Source organism: Aegilops tauschii, chromosome 6, assembly GCF_002575655.3.
Source record: "Aegilops tauschii subsp. strangulata cultivar AL8/78 chromosome 6, Aet v6.0, whole genome shotgun sequence".
Lineage (NCBI taxonomy): Eukaryota > Viridiplantae > Streptophyta > Magnoliopsida > Poales > Poaceae > Aegilops > Aegilops tauschii.
Genome location: NC_053040.3, coordinates 82525933 through 82544122, shown reverse-complemented (window position 1 = coordinate 82544122; position 18190 = coordinate 82525933). Strand labels below are relative to the sequence as shown.

Here is an 18190-nt window from a genome sequence, read left to right as displayed (position 1 = left end):
TGAGAGTTTCGATAACAGTATACGACCATTTTCCAAACACACACAACAACAAGCATCTTACATACAAACGTTCGCCAAAATTCACCTTGCTCCCATCATGTCTTGCTTGGACACGCTTAACATCAACATATGTAGCAAAGTATATCGACTCAAATACTAATACCAATGATTCCCCGTAAATAATACCAATGCTCAAGTACTATTTGTGGCACCATCTTTTTGCCCATCCTCCATTTCTCCTCAAAGGCTCCAGATGCATGGCCCAAAAAGAGACACCAGAAGCAAAGCGAGTTCATCAGTCCTGCAGATATACTTACTAGTTAGAACAAACTAGAATCATGTGGATGCAACAAAAAACTGTTCTTCCAAGGGTTTCACAATAAAGTGCTCCGTACAAAATCGACAAGTAAATCACAGATTCACGGCTCAAAACTAAAGGCACGTAAGCTCCACATTCATGGTTCTAAGGAGTCCCTCTATTCCACGTAGGATATTTGATTATTTGAGCCTCTTATGAACATACCCACATTACTTATCGCGCATAACCTAGATTCTAATTGATGGTATACCCGAGATTTTTGGATTGATGATCTACCCTTTTGTGGTAACTTCCATTTATTTTCCCTTTCCTGAGATTGTTTTGGTTCTTGCATTCTGCTCCTGTCAACTGTCAAGTCACAGCTGTCCATGCCAAGCTGTGCTCTTTCTGAACAAGAACCTGATTGATAAAAAAGAAGGAAATAATTGAACCATGCGCAAGCACTGATCCGCAACTAATGATAATGCCCATCTACCTGCGCATAACTGTGGAATCAATATTGGAATTTGAAGCATCAGCAGCTGTAGAAACATCGACACTGAACCACATACAAAGAGTGCGGCGGCCATTGTTGCAGCACTGCACTTGTTGTGGGGCTGGACATTGTTGCACCTAGGAGTGTTGCAAGCTCGTCGATAGCTCTCCACAGGTCACGTCGAGAGCTTGCAGCCTAGCAAACTACTCGGTTGGGCTCGCACTGCCATGCCACCACCGATGCTAGTATCGGTATGGACCAAGCCAAACACGAATATGGGAGCAAAGGTAAAAAGAGAAGGAAAAGAAGGCTTTGACTTGTGGAATTGGAACAAAACCATATCTTTGCATCTTGTCTTATATATTTACTAATTGGGGGTTCCTTCCAAGCCACCATGTTGACTCTAAATAAAACAGATATAACCCATTGGGTTTATCTGTATGCTCCAGATCGTAATGAATCCACCATAACTCCACGTTTGGGACGTCGTACAGATCGTGGCGGCCATATCAGATCAATCAGAATAACAGTTCAAGTCACCTACATCTCAGTAGCATTGTAGCAAACCTGCAAAAGGCGTTCAAGCTGATTGGAAAATACAAGGTGGGGTGGGATTCTCCCATACTAATGAAGCAATAAGGTCCATGTGTACGTTTAAAATTGCCTAATTAATCAGCTTTTTTTTTTCCTTCTTTAGTGGAAACCATCGAATGCCATAATGCATTCATGATAAAGATAGATGCATGTGCTTTGAGCTTTTTCGCCCGTTGGGTTGACTAGAGCTGCTCGAATTGACCAAAATTGTACTGTTGTACTAATAAATCTGAAATAGCACAACTAATTGGATGCAAACGGATAATTCAGCTTCCGTGCTAGTGCAGTAGAAGGAAAAGTTTGAAAATAATTCAAGAAGCAAATGCTCTTCAAATTGATGTACGTTCATGTACGTACCCAATAAAGCAAATTCATATCATGTTAAGAGCAATAATATTATTTGATTACTCCCCCAGATTTTGGAAACTTAGTGAGGTTATACCTTCTACACTTGAATAATAATATTTTATATAAAATATTTATATTACTACTTGGGAATAATGTCTGTGTATTCGTTGTAAACAGTATTTTGATAATATCAAATTTGACAGGGTACGTAAATATATCTAATCACCCATTAGTGTTCCAAATTGTGTTTGAAGACTATTTTGATATATTTAAATGATAGCTTTTAAAAGTCCTAGGGAGTTTATAGGTTGAAGGCTCACTTATGCCCTACAGCTAGCCCTTTTCCTTAGAGATAGATAAAAATAACACGTAGCTTCAAGAAATGGATGCCCGAAATCTCACGATGTGAATCTTTGATTACGTATGTGTCGTCTTAGGTACCATGTGGACTCTTATTCATGTGCTACAAAGAGAACCATGTCAATGGAGTCTAACTATAATCTGTCCAATCATCCGGAGCATGTGCCAAATCATATTCAAAGAAGAAAAGAAAAATAGAAGATATATGGGCAGCTTTTTGTTCCAAATGGGTAGGGTGTTCCTGCAATTTATGAAAAGAGAATAGAGCTGCAAGGTTTCTAGGTAAAACTGCGCCGAAAACCTTAATATGAATGGCTTCCAGAAGTTTAGTTACGAAATATGAAGCAGGATATGCCTCAATTTTAATTAACCTAACATATATCAGAACATTTATACTTTCACAAACAAATACCAAACAGTAGCTTCACAAAGCTGTATAAAGTTACTGAAAATATAGTTCCAGGCTTCACCACAACTGGAAACATACATGCAGTTTTAAAATCTTGCAAGAGTGTACTCCTATTCCTTTCCTATAATTCTATTTCATACTTCTTTTACAGGTAACCTATGTCATACTTCTTTTGCAGGTAACTGATGTCATATTTGCATGGGTTAGTGCCTACTAACTAGAAAGGCGAAAATAGTACGCACAAAAATTTAAACAAGAGTAAATTAATGGTCAAATGTTATCTAAAGAGGGGCAAATAATAGAGGTAGTATGTCTATAAGAGGGACAAATGATCATTTAGCCAATTCCAGTTAACAAAATGTAGCAGAAACTAATACGCAAAGGATAAATTAACGTCTTTCCATAGATGTAAATGGCCCTCAGACATCAACTGAAGCAAATGTTATGCAAACTTGGTGGGATATATACACCCTTCTTGGTATGAAATGAAATTGTTAACTTTATTACCATGTTGCAAGGCAATTATTGACCAGGAAACAGATCATGCCAACTTACCCTACTTTGACAATGTCTTGTAACAGCATAAAGCAATCACATCTACATGAACAATTATTAGGCAAGCAGAGCACAATGATCATAAAACAAATTAACTTACCACTTCATACACTCGGTTTTGACAGCGACGGGGGGTAGCCAAAGTACCAGTGAACATGTTCAGCATGGAAGAATTTCCCCTTGCTCGTGCAAACCTTCCTCACTTCAGAAGTCTTGACCTCAAGCGAAAAATAATGTACATCCCAATCAGTCCTGGACAACGGCGGCCCAGACTCTCTATCAAAGTCCACTTGATCTTTTGTAGTGGCTCCAAGGAATAAGAATCCCTCAGCAGCACTCATGGTGAAATAGTCATGCCCTCCAGGCAACGGTGTAATATTCTTCATCCGCCATTCATTGGAAGATTCATCATTGCTTTGCTGAGTCGTATGATAGAGATCAAATGAGCCATTTGGGCTGTGATCACCGATGAGAGAAAACATCTCAAGGTATCCTTCTCTACCTACTACAATGCCAGGCATACTTCTGTCTTGAATTCTATGGGGATCATCGTATCTGGCGAGAACTTCGAGTATCCGGCCAGGCAGAAGTTTGAGGAGTATATAGTAGCCAGTGTGATGGTTGACAGTGAAAAACTCCATTTTCTGTGTGTCCAGCACAAACAACTTGTCTAACAAAGGTGACGCCAAGTAGAAGCATCCGCCCTCGTTGTCGAAACCGGACAAGCCACAGAACCCATAAGTTGACAACATGCACGGTCCAAGGGGACGGTGGGGCACGCCTAACAAACTCCAACCGATAGATGCAGCCATACACCATTGCTGTGTGACAGACGAGAAGACAAAGGCGGTTAGCTTGGAACCATATATGGCTAAGCATATCACCTTGAACGACATATCATCTTCATCATCCCCAATGGGAGCAAGGATGGGCACGATATCAAATGGGTACTCTTCCTGGACAGCGACGTCCGTCGGTATGGGCGGGAGCAGCACGTAGCGCCGTGACAAGGGATCACACACCGCCATGTCTTTGAGGGTCTCCAAAACTTGGCAGGCCTCCAGGAGGACTCGGCCATCGCGGACGTCGCGGACATGCCAGGGGATGCCATTGCTGGGCACGGGGACGAAGGAGTAGGTGAAATCAGCGGCGTCGGCGAGGGCGCGGGCGAGCGGGGCGGAGGGGTGGGGCGCCTCGGCTGGCTGGAAGCTGCCATCCACGTTTACGAGGCCGAGGAGCGGAGGCGGGTGGCGTTTGCGGTGGCGGCAGAGGAAGGAGCGGTCGGTGATGATGCGGCGGAAACGGGGGCAGGCGGTTGACCTCGGCCGGGGTGGGCAGGCGGAGGAAGATCTCCTCCAGGATCTCGTCGACGAGGTGCGGCGCCGGCGTGGGCATGGCGGCGGGGTGGGAGGAAGGGGATGATGGGGGCGGCTAGGGTTTCGGGCGGAGTTCAGAGCAGCTAGGTAGCGAGGGAGTGAGCCTAATTGTTCACGGAATTAAGCGAGATGCTGCTAATTGCTCACGGAATTTAGCGTGAGGTTGCTAATTCTATCTCCCTTCTTCGTTTGCGGCCGGCGGCCCAGCCGACTGAGCGGACGGCGGTCGCTGTATCCAACCATTATTCTTCGGAATCTACAACCCCCGAATGTCAGATTTCCAGGACCCCAGCCTGAACGTCTTTTCTACCCTTGGATCATTAGCACGAATCTTAGAGCAGGGGACCAGCCACATCACACTTTTTCTCGTTCGGAAAAGCAACGCCCCGTCGCGAACGCCGCAGGTATCGTATTCCCTTTCTCCACCACTCCCCGCCGCTTCTCATTTTCATTCGTTGACCTGCGAGCGAGTGAGAGCAGAGAGAGTGTGATCGCGCGGACGCCGGCGACCACGACAGCGCCTACCATCTCGGAGCAGAGGCTGGAGTCAATCACGGCGCACTCCCTCAGGTGGCCACACGCGAGAGGAGCTCTCCACATCTGAGGCGAGGAGCGGCGTCAGCCCTCGCCCTGGCCACCGCGACGGCTCATACCGTCTCGGTGCAGAGGCCGGAGGCAATCGTGGCACACTCCCTCCGGTGGCCGCAGGCAAGAGGAGATTTTCGCATCGGAGGCGAGGCGGGCTGCACCGTCGTCGAGGCGGCCGAACGACACAAGGAGATGGGGTGGCCTCCAAACACTGCCGATCCCAAGATAATCGGATCACGTAGAACGCACACGACTATGCTACCAAAATAAAGTACAAGATGAACTAAAGCAACACCATGCTAAGCCCTATAACACCTAAGCTCCACAACAACGCCCCAGGAGGGATAACGGCGTTAGGCGTCGTTGTTGCCGAGTCTACAATAGATAGAGGTTTTCACCATAACCCGGACACGGAGAGGAACGCCATGACGACATCTTCAAGAAGATAACGGCGCCCGCGAGTGTCGGCGTCTTTAGCGACAGAACGCGAAGCTTTCGCTCGGCAACTCCCCTGCGTCACCATGAGGTCTTCAAGGCAAGCGCGAGGAGCATAGATCTTCCAGATCCGGATTGGGGCACGGCCACCGTCTGAGACAGAGAGCATGTCCGCGCCACCCGCTGCACCACCTCTCACCGCCCACACGACCAACACGTAATGCCATCCCCGCCACCATGGTGCCCGCCGGAGAGCCAACCATGCGGACCGCCATCCAGGGTCACCACCCCGGCATCCATGTACAGGAATCCACCAACCATCCACATCATAGTGCATCTGCCACGGAAGGAGGAGTAAAAGACGACACCTTTCGCTCCTAGCCCGGCATCAGCCACAAAGTATGAGTGGACGCCTCCAGAGTAGGAGGCATCCACGCCTGGATCTCCAGCGGTACCCGATGGACGGGGAAGACCCTACTCCGTGACTACCGACAGCCGTCGCCGAGCCGCTCGCACGACGCCTTGATCGTGGCCCTTGACACCGATCTGCCCAACAGTGTAGCGGAGCCCTGACCACCAGCAACATCCACCGTACCCACGAGGAGAGGGACCTCACCACCCACAGGCACCTCCCCGATCGAGCTCAAGCGTACCTTCCCAGAGCGCAAACTCCGACTCGCCCCGGGCACCGTCCAGATCCGTCTGAACAGGAGTCCTGGTTCGCAGCCCTGCTTTAGCCTAGAACCAAGGGAGGAGGCCTGTTGCACCACCAACCAACGCCATCGGTGGAGACACGACACCGAACACAAGCGCCGCCTCCGCATCATCTGCACCATCCGCTCCCCAAGACGCGGTCACCACAACCATAGAGCCGCTGGACCACCCCAGCAAGGAGCAAGCCGCCACGTCGGTCCTCTCCAGTAGCCAAAGCCACCAGCGACGGCCAGCCCATGCCGCCTCAGTCCTGCGCCGCCTGCTGGCAGCCAGCCTGAGCATCCGCCCAATCCAAATCTAGGCCAGGACGCCCACAGCCGCCACTTAAGGAGGCACGCCCCACCACGCCCTCGACGAGCAGCCGTCCGCGCCGCCACACCGGCACGCCACCGCCGTGCCGCCCCGGCTGCAGCCACGCCGCGTCGTCCTGCAGAACCTTGCACATCCGCGCTGTGTCACTATCCCGCGCCATCCCACCTCAAGGAAGGGGAAGAGGCCCCGCCGCCACCGATGCCGGCGAGGGAGGGGGAGGGGGCGGGGGAGGCTGGAGGTGGGCGGCGCAAGGGTTCGCCTCACCGCTTGCGGGAGCGGGCCTGTCTTTAATATTTCCACCTTTTTTGAGACGTTTTTTTTCCTTTTTTTGGTTCACGGGAAGGACTTGTGCTTGGGTTAGTACACAGACCTGTAAATTTTTAAGAAGTTTTGTCGAGTTGTCCTTAAAACCAGTTTTGAAGGAGAACTATTTGTATCTGATCACCCTATGATTAGCCCTCTTTGTTACTACATTTTAAATAGTATTGATAATCATTCTAACGTCTCGTAGATTACCTAGTTAGCTAGTCACGGTAAGGGATCACCGCAAGCCGCACGTCGAAAGCTTCACACTCTTCACCGTAGCAGCTGATGAGCGTGGCGAGGATGTCGACCCAGAGCAGGGACGAGAAGGATGATGTTGGAGAGGACATTGCCCACGAGACGTGACAGACTGAGATCTGAATATTGACGAAGACAGGGATGAGAGGTCACATGGAGAGGCTTTTCTCTTTCATCGATGCGCAACACTCTCCTCTAGTGTTGATGCATCCATATTGCTCCTAACTAACACTATTCATACTGCTCCTAGTTGGCTCAGCGCCATCCTTGGTTCTCACAGCCATCGCTTCGATCTCGGGCGGTGCTGACACTCCTCCTGGTAGACGTTCCTTTGAACGACGCTCTTGTTTTTTGTTGGCGCCAACTTTGCTACCATCAATGCGACTAGTTGTGCGCATTAGAGTGGGAACATTGTAAGTGTAGTTGTTCTGGCCTCATGGGTTCTATATATATACATTTCCTAGCGTTTATGTATGTGTTTCATTGGGTTTAGTATCACATATACATGCTTCGTTATCATATGTGACATGTTTTCAAGTATTTACATGTGTGATACGCTTTTTACACACAAATGATAATTATTCAATACTACTATGTTCCGCTTCGACAACTATCAAATTGTGTCTCCGCTAGCTTACTATCGCGTAAATGCACCGGTATACATGTGACATGCTTGCCACATAAAACACGATATGTTTCCTTGAACATACATGTGCTTCATTCCTTACACTTAAGACTACGACAATAGTGTTTCGGTACTACATTTTACAGTCTTCTATCATCACAAAGTTGTGTTTTGAAATAGAACCATTCATAGCATAGAAACGAACCATGCCAATGCTTGGATAAAAATGCGACTATGCATCATGAAGCATGGCTTGTAGTGTTGGAAACATGTTTATATCCTATAATGGGAACAACTATGGAATGAAAGGAAGCATTGGGTGTATAAGGAAACATACACGATTATTGGGACATGGAGCGAATATTGGGGGAACATGATTAAAGGAAGTTCATTATGGAAACCACCGGGAAATATGCTCGAAAGAATGCATCCAGCGAGTTCTGATCTAACAGTCATACCATGGTCCAACAAGAAGCTAGGGATTGGTATAGGCTGCACTAGTTCTGGGGTGCGGACCGTCCAAATGTGTTCCATGTATTTCATGTTCTCATCGTAAAGACATACTTCCTCGAGATTGCTCTATACGACCCCCCCCCCCCCCCCCCCCCACCACCACCACCACACACACACACACCAATGAAACACCACATTCTCGGGGCTAGTTGACCAAACATTTATTTTGCTAATAAGGAGCTTTATATATTAGGTTACGAAGAAATTGCATACAATCATGGAGGAAGGTAGAGGTGTAATTAGTCCACAAACACCTCCACCTAAGCTCACTAGTTTGTTTAGCACACTATGAAGCACCTCATTTGCTTCACGGCCTACATGCTACTTGCTTTTGCGTTCCAAAGTGCATGTGCATCAGCAGCATTTAACCATAAATATTCCTTCCCGTCCCATGATTAGCAGCATTTGCATCAGCTGATGAACACCATCCTGAAACGAAAAACCGTCTCCCTCCTTACGAAAACCTGACTAATATAACAGTAATGAACAGCTTAACGCACCGTGAAAACAATCTCTGCAAGAGGTGTGCATCGAAGGTGACTTTGTTTCTCATAGTCCAAATACTCTAGCAAATGTAGCAGATATACACATCATAAAGAACCTGTCTCGTTACAGCGAGAAAGAATGCAACCAGGCAAATTTTGCCGAGAGTAGGAAGACAGAAAAGAGCTGCCAGCACAGCTAGATACGTATGAGGATTGTTGAGTTTCTGATCACTTGTTGACAGAGTGTCTAATCCAACAGGGCTTTCACAAGATGCATATCTCTTGCAAAGATGTGGATAAAGGAATGTCGGCGTGAAGCATGAAGCTTGTTGTTTTGTTTTAGCTGATTGCCTCAAAACACAACTTTCAAAGACGTGTAATTTTATCAATTTTTCATTAGTTTTCCTTAAAGGCAGTTTCTAAGGAGAATTATTTGTATCCGATGTTTGATCTCACCAAGCCATCTTCGTTACGATTGAATATCGATAATCGACCCAACGTCTTGTAAATAAAAGTTAGAATAACCACCGCAAGCCACCCGTCGAAAGCTTCACGCTCTTCACCATAGCCGCTCACAATAGTGGCGAGGATGTCGACCGAGAGCAGGGCGAGCAGCACGACGTTGACGAGGGCATTGACCACGAGAGATGACAGGGTGAGATCGTAATATTGATGAAGACGGGGATGTGAAGTGTGATGAGGAGGCTTTTCATTGATATATGATCCCATCGGTGCGCAAGCCTCTCCTATAGTGTTGAGGCATCCATATTGCTCCTAATCGAGACTTCATTCCTACTACTCATAGTTGACTCAGCGCCACCCTTAGTTCTCATGGTCATCGTCTCGATCTCGGGCAACACTCACACTCCTCCTGGAAGAACGTTCCTTTGAAATATGATCTTGTTTGAGTTGGCATCGTCTCTGTTGTCATCGTCGTGACTTATTGTGTGCACGGGAGTGGGAACATCGTAAATGCAGTTGTTGCAGTGGTCTATATATACATTTCCTAGCGTTTTATGTATGCGCTTCATTTTTATGTATGTGCTTCATTCGGTTTAGTACCACATACATGCTTCTGATATCATATGTGACATGTTTTCAAATATTTATATGTTTGCTTCATTTTTTACATACAGATGACAATGATTCAGTACTACTTTGTTCCCATTTCGACAACTATCAAAATGTGTTTCCACTGGCTCACTATCATGTAAATGCATTAGTATTACATGTGATACACATGAAGCACGACATGTTTCCTTGAAACATACATGTGCTTCATTAATTCTTACACTACGATACAATGTTTTTTTGTGGGGGTATGATAACAATGTTTTGGTACTACATTTTCCAGTCTTCTACCATCACAAAATTGTGTTCTGAAATAGAAGCATTCATAGCATAGAAATAAAGCATGACAGTGCTTGGAGAAAAATGCGACTATGAATCGTGAAGCATGGGTTCTAGTGTTGGAAACATAATAATGGGAACAACTATGGAATGAAAGAAAACATCGCTTGTATGAGGAAACATACATGATTACTGGACTTGGGGATATAGAATATCAGGAGCATGTGTGGAAGCAACATGGATAGAGAAAGTTTATTCTGGAAACCACCAGGGAATATGCTCGAGAGAATGCTTCTGATGCTCTAGCGAGTTATGATCTACCATGCACAGTGGCCGACCCAGGCCCCAGGCAGCCAGGGCCTCGGCCTGGGGCGTGGCTGGCCGTTGCTTCGTTGGATGCAGGCATAGCTACAGTATTTTTCATTGTTTGGCACTGTACATACGTTGTTTGCCTGGGGCGTCACTTTTACCTGGGACCGCTACTGACCATGCATACCCTGGTCCCATGGGAAGCTATGGATTGGTAGGTCGCGCTAGTTTTGGGGTGTGGACCGTCCAAATGTGTTCCATGTATTTATGTGTTATCATCGCAAATACATACTTCCTCTGTTCGACACCCCCCCCCCCACCCCACCCACCCACACACACACCAACGAAACACCACATTCGCAGGGCTACTTGACCAAACATTTTTTGTTTTTCTATTTATAATATTACTTAAGAGGGATTACGGGAAAACTGCATATAATCATGAAGGAAGGTAGAGCCGTAGTTAGTCCACATGCACCTCCGCCTTAGCTCACTAGCCTATTTAGCACATCCATGATACACCTCATTTGCTTCACGAACCACATGCACCAACACACGACTAATGAAGCCTCTAATAAGCTCCCTTGTATCTTGAGAGATAGCAAAAATCTTCGCACGATCAAAGCAGTATGTGTTAATCAGGCATGTACACATCATACCGAGGGAGGGAAGGACAAGGATTGTAATGTAAGAAAGAGAACATGACCGATGAGAAAAAGAGGACAGCCATTGGACCTAGCATGTCTACAAACAAGCATATGGCCATAAATATTCCTCCTAGTCCCATGGTCAGCAGCAGCATCTGCATCAGCTGACGAACGCCATCCTGAAACGAAGAACCGTCTCCCTCCTTACGCAAACCTGACCAATATAGCAGTAACAAACAGCCGATGCAGCGCGAAAATAATCTCTGACAAAGGTGTGTGTCAAAGGTGACTTTGTTTCTCACGGTCCAAATACTCTAGCAAATGTAGCAGCAATACCCATAACAAAAACCCTGTCTCATCACGGCGGAAAAAAAACACAACCAGGTAAAATTTGCCAGAGTAGGAAGACAGCAAAGAGCTGCCAGCTAGATAAGTATCAGGATTGTTGAGTTTCCAATCACTTGTTGACAAAAACCAGATAGATATCTCTTGCAAAGATGTGGAATATCAGGATTGTTCAGTTCCTGATCGGTCGATGATGAAGGCATGAAGCTTACCTGTTTTATTTCAGCCAATTGCCTCGGAATGTGGCTTTCGAAAGGCATCCGACAAAACTACAAATTTGAATTCTCAAACCTAGAATGAGCAATAATAAGAACCTAAATCAGCAATTGATCATCGGATGCACGAACATTTTGAGCAGAGGATAATGTGCTGCAACTGCTGAGACTTTTGACAACAATAAGTTAATTACTCGACCATTTTCACAACACACATACACACACACACACACAAATAGCCTCTTGGATTTAAAAGTTCACAAAATATCACGTCGTTTACAACATTTCTTGCTAGGACACGCTTAACATCGGCATATGTCGCGAAGTACACCGACGAATCCACCTTGCCTGCAGCATCTCTTGCTTTTAAATTTGCCTCATACCGACACGAGGTACAGGATGGCTGATTCCTCGTAAGTAAAACAAATGCTCAAGTAGTGTTTGCGGCACCATCTTGCCCATCCTCCATTTCTCCTCAAAGGCTCCAGATGCATGGCCCAAAAAGAGACACCGAAAGCAAAGCGAGTTCATCCTGCGGATACACTTAATAGTTAGAACAAGAATTATGTGGATGCAACAAAAAAATTGCTTCCGCAGTTTAACAACAAGGCGCTGCATATAAAATCGACAAGTACACCACAGATTGACCGCTTAAGACTAAAGACCGTAAACTGCTCATTCATGCTTCAAAGGAGTCCCTCTTATGCTAAGGTAGGATATTTGATTATCTGAGCCTCTTATGAACATACCACATTACATATCTATAACCTAGATTCCAATTGATTATATATCCGTACTGAGATTTTTGGGTTGATGATCTATCCTTTTGCGGCCACTTCCATTTACTTTCCCTTTCCTGATTATTTTTGTTCTTGCATTCTGCTCCTGTCTGTCAAGTCACAGCTGTCCATGCCAAGCTGTGCACTTTCTGAACAAGAACCTGATAAAAAAGAAGGGAAGAATTGAACCATGCGCAAGCACTGATCTGCAACTAATCATAATGCCCATCTACCTGGGCATAACTATGGCATTAGTATTGGAATTTGAAGCGTCAGCAGCGGTAGAAACATCGACACTGAACCACATACACAGAGTGTGGTGGTCATTGTTGCGGCACTGCACTTGATGTAGGGCTGGGCATTGTTGCACCTAGGAGTGTTGCAAGCTCGTCGATAGCTCTCCACAGGTCTCATTGAGAGCTTGCAGCTTAGCAAACTACTGGGTGGGGCTCGCACTGCCATGCATGCCACCACCGATGCTAGTATCAGTATGGTCGAATCCAAACACCAATATGGGAGCAAAGGTAAAAAGAGAAGGAAAAAAGGCTGACTTGTGGAGTTGTAATAAAACAATATCTTTGCATGTTATATATTTACTTATTGGGGTTCCTTCCAAGCCACCGCGTTGACTAAAAAAACAGAAATAACCCATTGAGTTTATCTGTATGGTCCAGATCGTAATGCATCCACCATAACTCCATGTTCGGATGTCGTACAGATCATGGCAACCAAATCAAATCAATCGGCATAATAGTTCAAGTCACCTACATCTCAGTAGCGTTGCAGAGTGTGGTTTTCTGTAGATCGAGCTACATGGTACCCCTTATCTTTGCCATCCATTTTTGCATCGCGATCCGTGCAGACGCATTTGTCTTTTTTGTTTCTCTTAAACGACACAACATATAAACTTCAAATTTTGCAGAACAACAATACATTCTAACTACAATGTGGGAAAAAACTTTCAGATTTTTTCATGCATCTTAAATACTTAAAATAATATTTTTAGTCAAACAAAATCTCATTTTGTATATTTATATCAGACCAAAAAATCTGAAAGTTTTTTCACACATTGATGTTCTAATGTTTGTTCGATCTGCAAAGTTTGAAGTTCATATGTTGTTTCATTTGAGAGATACAAAAAAGAGAAATCTTCTTGTTGTAAGTTAGTTGAAGAGTACGGATCTCTAAGCAAGGCTGGAGGGTTGAGGATAAGAGGTTCCATGTAGCCTGAGCTACATGGGAACTTTCCGTTGTAGCAAACCTGCCAAAGTTCAAGCTGATCGGAATTACTAGGTGGGGTGGGTTTCTCCCATACTAATGAAGTAATGAGGTCCATGTGAACGTTTAAAATTGCCTAATTAATGAGATTTTTTTTATTTTTAGAGGAAACCATCCAATGCCACAATTCATTCATGATAAAGATATATAGATGCATGTGCTTTGAGTATTTTCTCCCATTGGATTGACTGGAGCTGCTCAAATTGACAAACAACAAATTGTACTGCTTTACTAATAAATCAGAAATAGCACAACTAATTGGATGCAAACGGATAATTCAGCTTTCGTGCCTGTCCAGTAGAGGGAAAAGTTTGAAAATAACTCAAGAAGCAAACGCTCTTCGAATTGATGTATGTTCATGTACATACCCAATAAAGCAAATTCATATGTCATGTATCAAACAATAATATTATCTGATTAATCCCCTGGATTTTGAAAACTTAGTGAGGTTATACCTTATACGCTTTGAATATAAAATACTTATAATACTACTTGAGAATAATGTATGTGTATTCATTGTAAACAGTATTTTGATAATATCAAATTTGATAGGGTACATAATTATTTCTAAACACCTATTAGTGTTCCAAATTGTGTTTGGAGACTATTTTGGTATTCAAACGATAGCTTTTAAAATCGTAGGGAGTTTAAAGGTTGAAGGCTCACTTAAGCCCTACAGCTAACCCTATTCCTAAGAGAAATAGATAAAGATGACACGTAGCTTCAAGAAATCTCACGGTGTGAATCTTATTACGTCTGTGTGGTCTTAGATATCATGTGGATGACTATTCATGTGCTACAAAAATAACCATGTCAACGGAGTCTTAACTATAATCTGTCCAGTCATCCGGAGCATGTGCCAAGTCATATTCAAAAAAGAAAAGAAAAATAAAAGACATGGGCAGCTTTTTGCTCCAAATGGGTAGAGTGTTCCTGCAATTTATGAAAAGAGAATAGAGCTGTCCCATTCCTAGGAAAAACTGGGCCGAAAACCTTAACATGGAAGGCTTGCAATTAAGTTTATTAAGGAAACATGAAGCAGGATATTACTCAATTTTAATTAAGCTAACAAATATCAGAATATTTATACCTTCACAAAAAATTACCAAACAGTAGCTTGACAAAGATGTATAAAGTTACTGAAAATATACTTCCAGGCTTCACCACAACACGAAACATACATGCAGTTTTGAAATCTTGCAAGAATGTACTCCTATTCCTTTCCTATATTTCTATTTCATACTTCTTTTACAGGTAACCGATGTCATACTTGCACGGGTTGATGCCTAGTAACTAGAAAATGAAAACAGTACGCACAAAAATTTAAACAGGAGTAAACCAATGGTCAAATGTTATCTAAAGAGAGGCAAATAATAGAGGTAGTGCGTCTATAAGAGGGACAAATGATCATTTAGCCAATTCCAATTAACAAAATGTAGCAGAAACTAATACACAAAGGATAAATTAACGCCTTTCCTTAGATGTAAATGGCCCTCAAGACATTAACTGAAGCAAATGTTATGCAAACTTAGTGGGATGTATACGCTCTTCTTGGTATAAAGTGAAGTTGTTTTCTTTATTACCATGTTGCAAAGCAATTATTGACCAGGAAACAGATCATGCCCACCTTCCCTACTTTGATGAGGTCTTGTAACAGCATAAAGCAATCACATCTACATGAACAATTAGGACAGCGGAGCTCAATGATAATTAAAAAAAAAACTTACCACATCATATACTTGGTTTTGACAATGGCGGGGGGTAGCCAAAGTACCAGTGAACAAGTTCAGCTTGGAAGAATTGCCCCCTGCTCCTACAAACCTTCCTCAGTTCAGAAGTCTTGACCTCGAGCGAAAAATAATCTACATCCCAATCAGTCCTGGACAATGGTACCCCGGAAACTATATCAAAATCCACTTGATCTTCTGTAGTGGCTCCAAGGAATAAGAGTCCCTCAGCTGCACTCACGGTGAAATAATCATATCCGCGAGGCAACGGTATAATATTCTCTAGCTGCCAATCACTGGAAGATTCACCATTGGTTTGCTGAGTCATATGATAGAGATCAAATGAGCCATTTGGGCTGTGATCACCGACGAGAGAAAACATCTCGAGGTATCCTTCTCTACCTACTACACTGCCAGGCAAACTTCTGTTCTGGCCAGGTAGAACTCTAGGGGGTTTATCGTAACTGGCGAGAAATTTGAGTATCCGGCCAGGCAGATGTGTGAGCAGTATATCATAGCCGGTGTGATAGTTCACAGTGAAAAACTCCATTCTTTGTGTGTCCAGCACGAACAACTTGTCTAACCAATTAAGGTGACACCAAGTAGAAGCATCCGCGCACGTTGTCGAAACCGGACAAGCCACGGAACCCATAAGTGGGAGACATGCGCAGTCCAAGGGGACGATAGTCCACGCCTGACAAACTCCGAGCGATAGATGCAGCTATACACCATTGCTGTGTGACAGACGAGAAGACAAACGCGGTTATCTTGGAACCATAGGTGGCTAAGCATATCACCTTGAACGACATCTCATCTTCATCATCGCCAATGGGAGCAAGGATGGGCACCATATCAAGTGGGTGCTCTTCCTGGACAGCGAGGTCCGTCGGTATGGGCGGGAGCAGCACGTAGCGCCGTGACAAGGGATCACACACCGCCATGTCTTTGAGGGTCTCCAAAAATCGGCAGTCCTCAAGGAGGACGCGGCCGTCGCGGACTTGCCAGGGGATGCCCTTGCTGCGCACGGCCGCACGGGGACGAAGGAGTAGGTGAAATCAGCGGCGTCGGCGAGGGCGCGAGCGAGCGGGGCGGAGGCCTGGGGCGCCTCGGCTGGCTGGAAGCCGCCATCCTGGTGTACGAGGCCTAGGAGAGGAGGTGGGTAGAGTTTGCGGTGGCGGCGGAGGAAGGAGCGGTCGGTGATGATGCGGCGGAAACGGGGGCTGGCGGTTGAGGCGCGGGCGAGCTCGGCCGGGGTGGGCAGGCGGAGGAAGATCTCCTCCAGGATCTCGTCGACGAGGTGCGGCGCCGGCGTGGGCATGGCGGGCGGGGCGGCTGATCGACCGCCGCCGGGGTGGGAGGAAGGGGATGATGGGGGCGGCTAGGGTTTCGGGCGGAGTTCAGAGCAGCTAGGTTGTCAGGGAGTGAGGCCTAGGTCGCTAATTGCGCACGGAATTTAGCGTGAGGCCGCCAATTACTGACGGAATTTACCGCGAGGTTGCTAATTGCGCTTACTAGCATTCTAATCCCCCCTCCCACCGCCGCCGGCGGCCGCCACTGCCCCCCGCGGCCGAGCTCGACTAAGCCCACGGTGGTCGCTGCATCTAACATGTGGTGCTTCGGGATGAACGATCCAACCATTGTTCTTCCCGTACACCTCACGCTTGGAGACGAAGAAGTGGATGCTTTTTACTTGCGTAAAGATTTGTGCTTGGGTTATGGGTTAGTACTTTAGTACATAAACGTGTAATTCTGTCAAGTTTTCATTAGTTTTCCTTAAAAGCAGTTTCTAAGGAGAATTATTTGTATCCGATATCTGATCTCACCCTACGATCATCTTCATTACTATTGAATATCGATAATTGATCCAATGTCTGGGTGGACTTTCTAATGAGGGTAACCGCCGCAAGCCGCCCGCCGGAAGCTTCACGCTCTTCACCGTAGTCACAGGAAATAGTGGCGAGGATGTTGACCGGGAACAGGGGCAAGAAGCGCGACGTTGACGAGGGCATGGACCACGAGAGGTGACAGGCTTAGATCATAATATTGATGAAGACGACAATGAGCAGTGTGATGAGGAGGCTTTTCATTGATATGATCTCATCGGCGTGCAGGCCTCTTCTGTAATGTTGAGGCATCCATATTCCTCCTTACAGACACTTCGTTCCTACTACTCAAAGTCAACTCGGCACCACCCTTGGTTCTCACGGTCATCGCCTCGATCTCGGGCGATGCTGGCGCTCCTCCTGGAAGAACGTTCATTTGAAAGATGCCCTTGTTTGAGCTGGCATCATCTTTGCTGCCATCGATGCGACTTGTTATGTGCATGAGAGAGCGTGGGAACGTCGTAAATGCAATTCTTGCAGTGGTCTATATATACATTTCCTAGCGTTTTATGTATGTGCTTCGTTGGGTTTAGTACCATATACATGCTTCTGATATCATATGTGACATGTTTTCAAGTATTCATATGTTTGCTTCATGTTTTACACACAAATGACAATGATTCAGTGCTACTTTGTTCCTACTTAGACAACGATCAAAATGTGTTTCCACTGGCTCACTATCACGTAAATGCACTAGTACTGCATTGTTGGAAATATGCCCTAGAGGCAATAATAAATGGTTATTATTATATTTCTTTGTTCATGGTAATTGTCTATTGTTCATGCTATAATTGTGTTATCCGGAAATCATAATACATGTGTGAATACATAGACCACAACGTGTCCCTAGTAAGCCTCTAGTTGACTAGCTCGTTGATCAACAGATAGTCATGGTTTCCTGACTATGGACATTGGATGTCATTAATAACGGGATCACGTCATTAGGAGAATGATGTGATGGACAAGACCCAATCCTAAGCATAGCTCA

The 18190-nt window shown here is 45.3% G+C and overlaps 2 protein-coding genes across 3 annotated transcripts; both read right to left on the bottom strand.

Annotated features, from left to right (window-relative positions):
• Positions 1-6: 6 nt before the first annotated feature.
• On the bottom strand, positions 7-4660 carry LOC120967382 (uncharacterized). The gene is made up of 2 exons (XM_045229698.1): positions 3161-4660; positions 7-301 (listed from the first exon to the last, which is right to left on the bottom strand). Exon 1 carries the CDS (start codon positions 4086-4088, stop codon positions 3165-3167), a length of 924 nt encoding a protein of 307 aa, XP_045085633.1. The 5' UTR covers positions 4089-4660; the 3' UTR covers positions 7-301; positions 3161-3164.
• A 7027-nt stretch (positions 4661-11687) lies between these two features.
• On the bottom strand, positions 11688-16908 carry LOC120966190 (uncharacterized). Of its 2 annotated transcripts, none has more exons than XR_005759405.3 (2): positions 15320-16908; positions 11688-12067 (listed from the first exon to the last, which is right to left on the bottom strand). XR_005759405.3 is itself a non-coding variant. In XM_045229697.2 (2 exons), the coding sequence occupies exons 1-2, from the start codon at positions 16635-16637 to the stop codon at positions 11902-11904; spliced, it is 687 nt and encodes a 228-aa protein (XP_045085632.1). In that variant the 5' UTR covers positions 16638-16852; the 3' UTR covers positions 11688-11901. The 2 variants fall into 2 exon arrangements, 1 of the variants encoding a protein (XP_045085632.1); XM_045229697.2 differs by having other exon boundaries at positions 16117-16852.
• Between the last annotated feature and the right edge of the window lie 1282 nt (positions 16909-18190).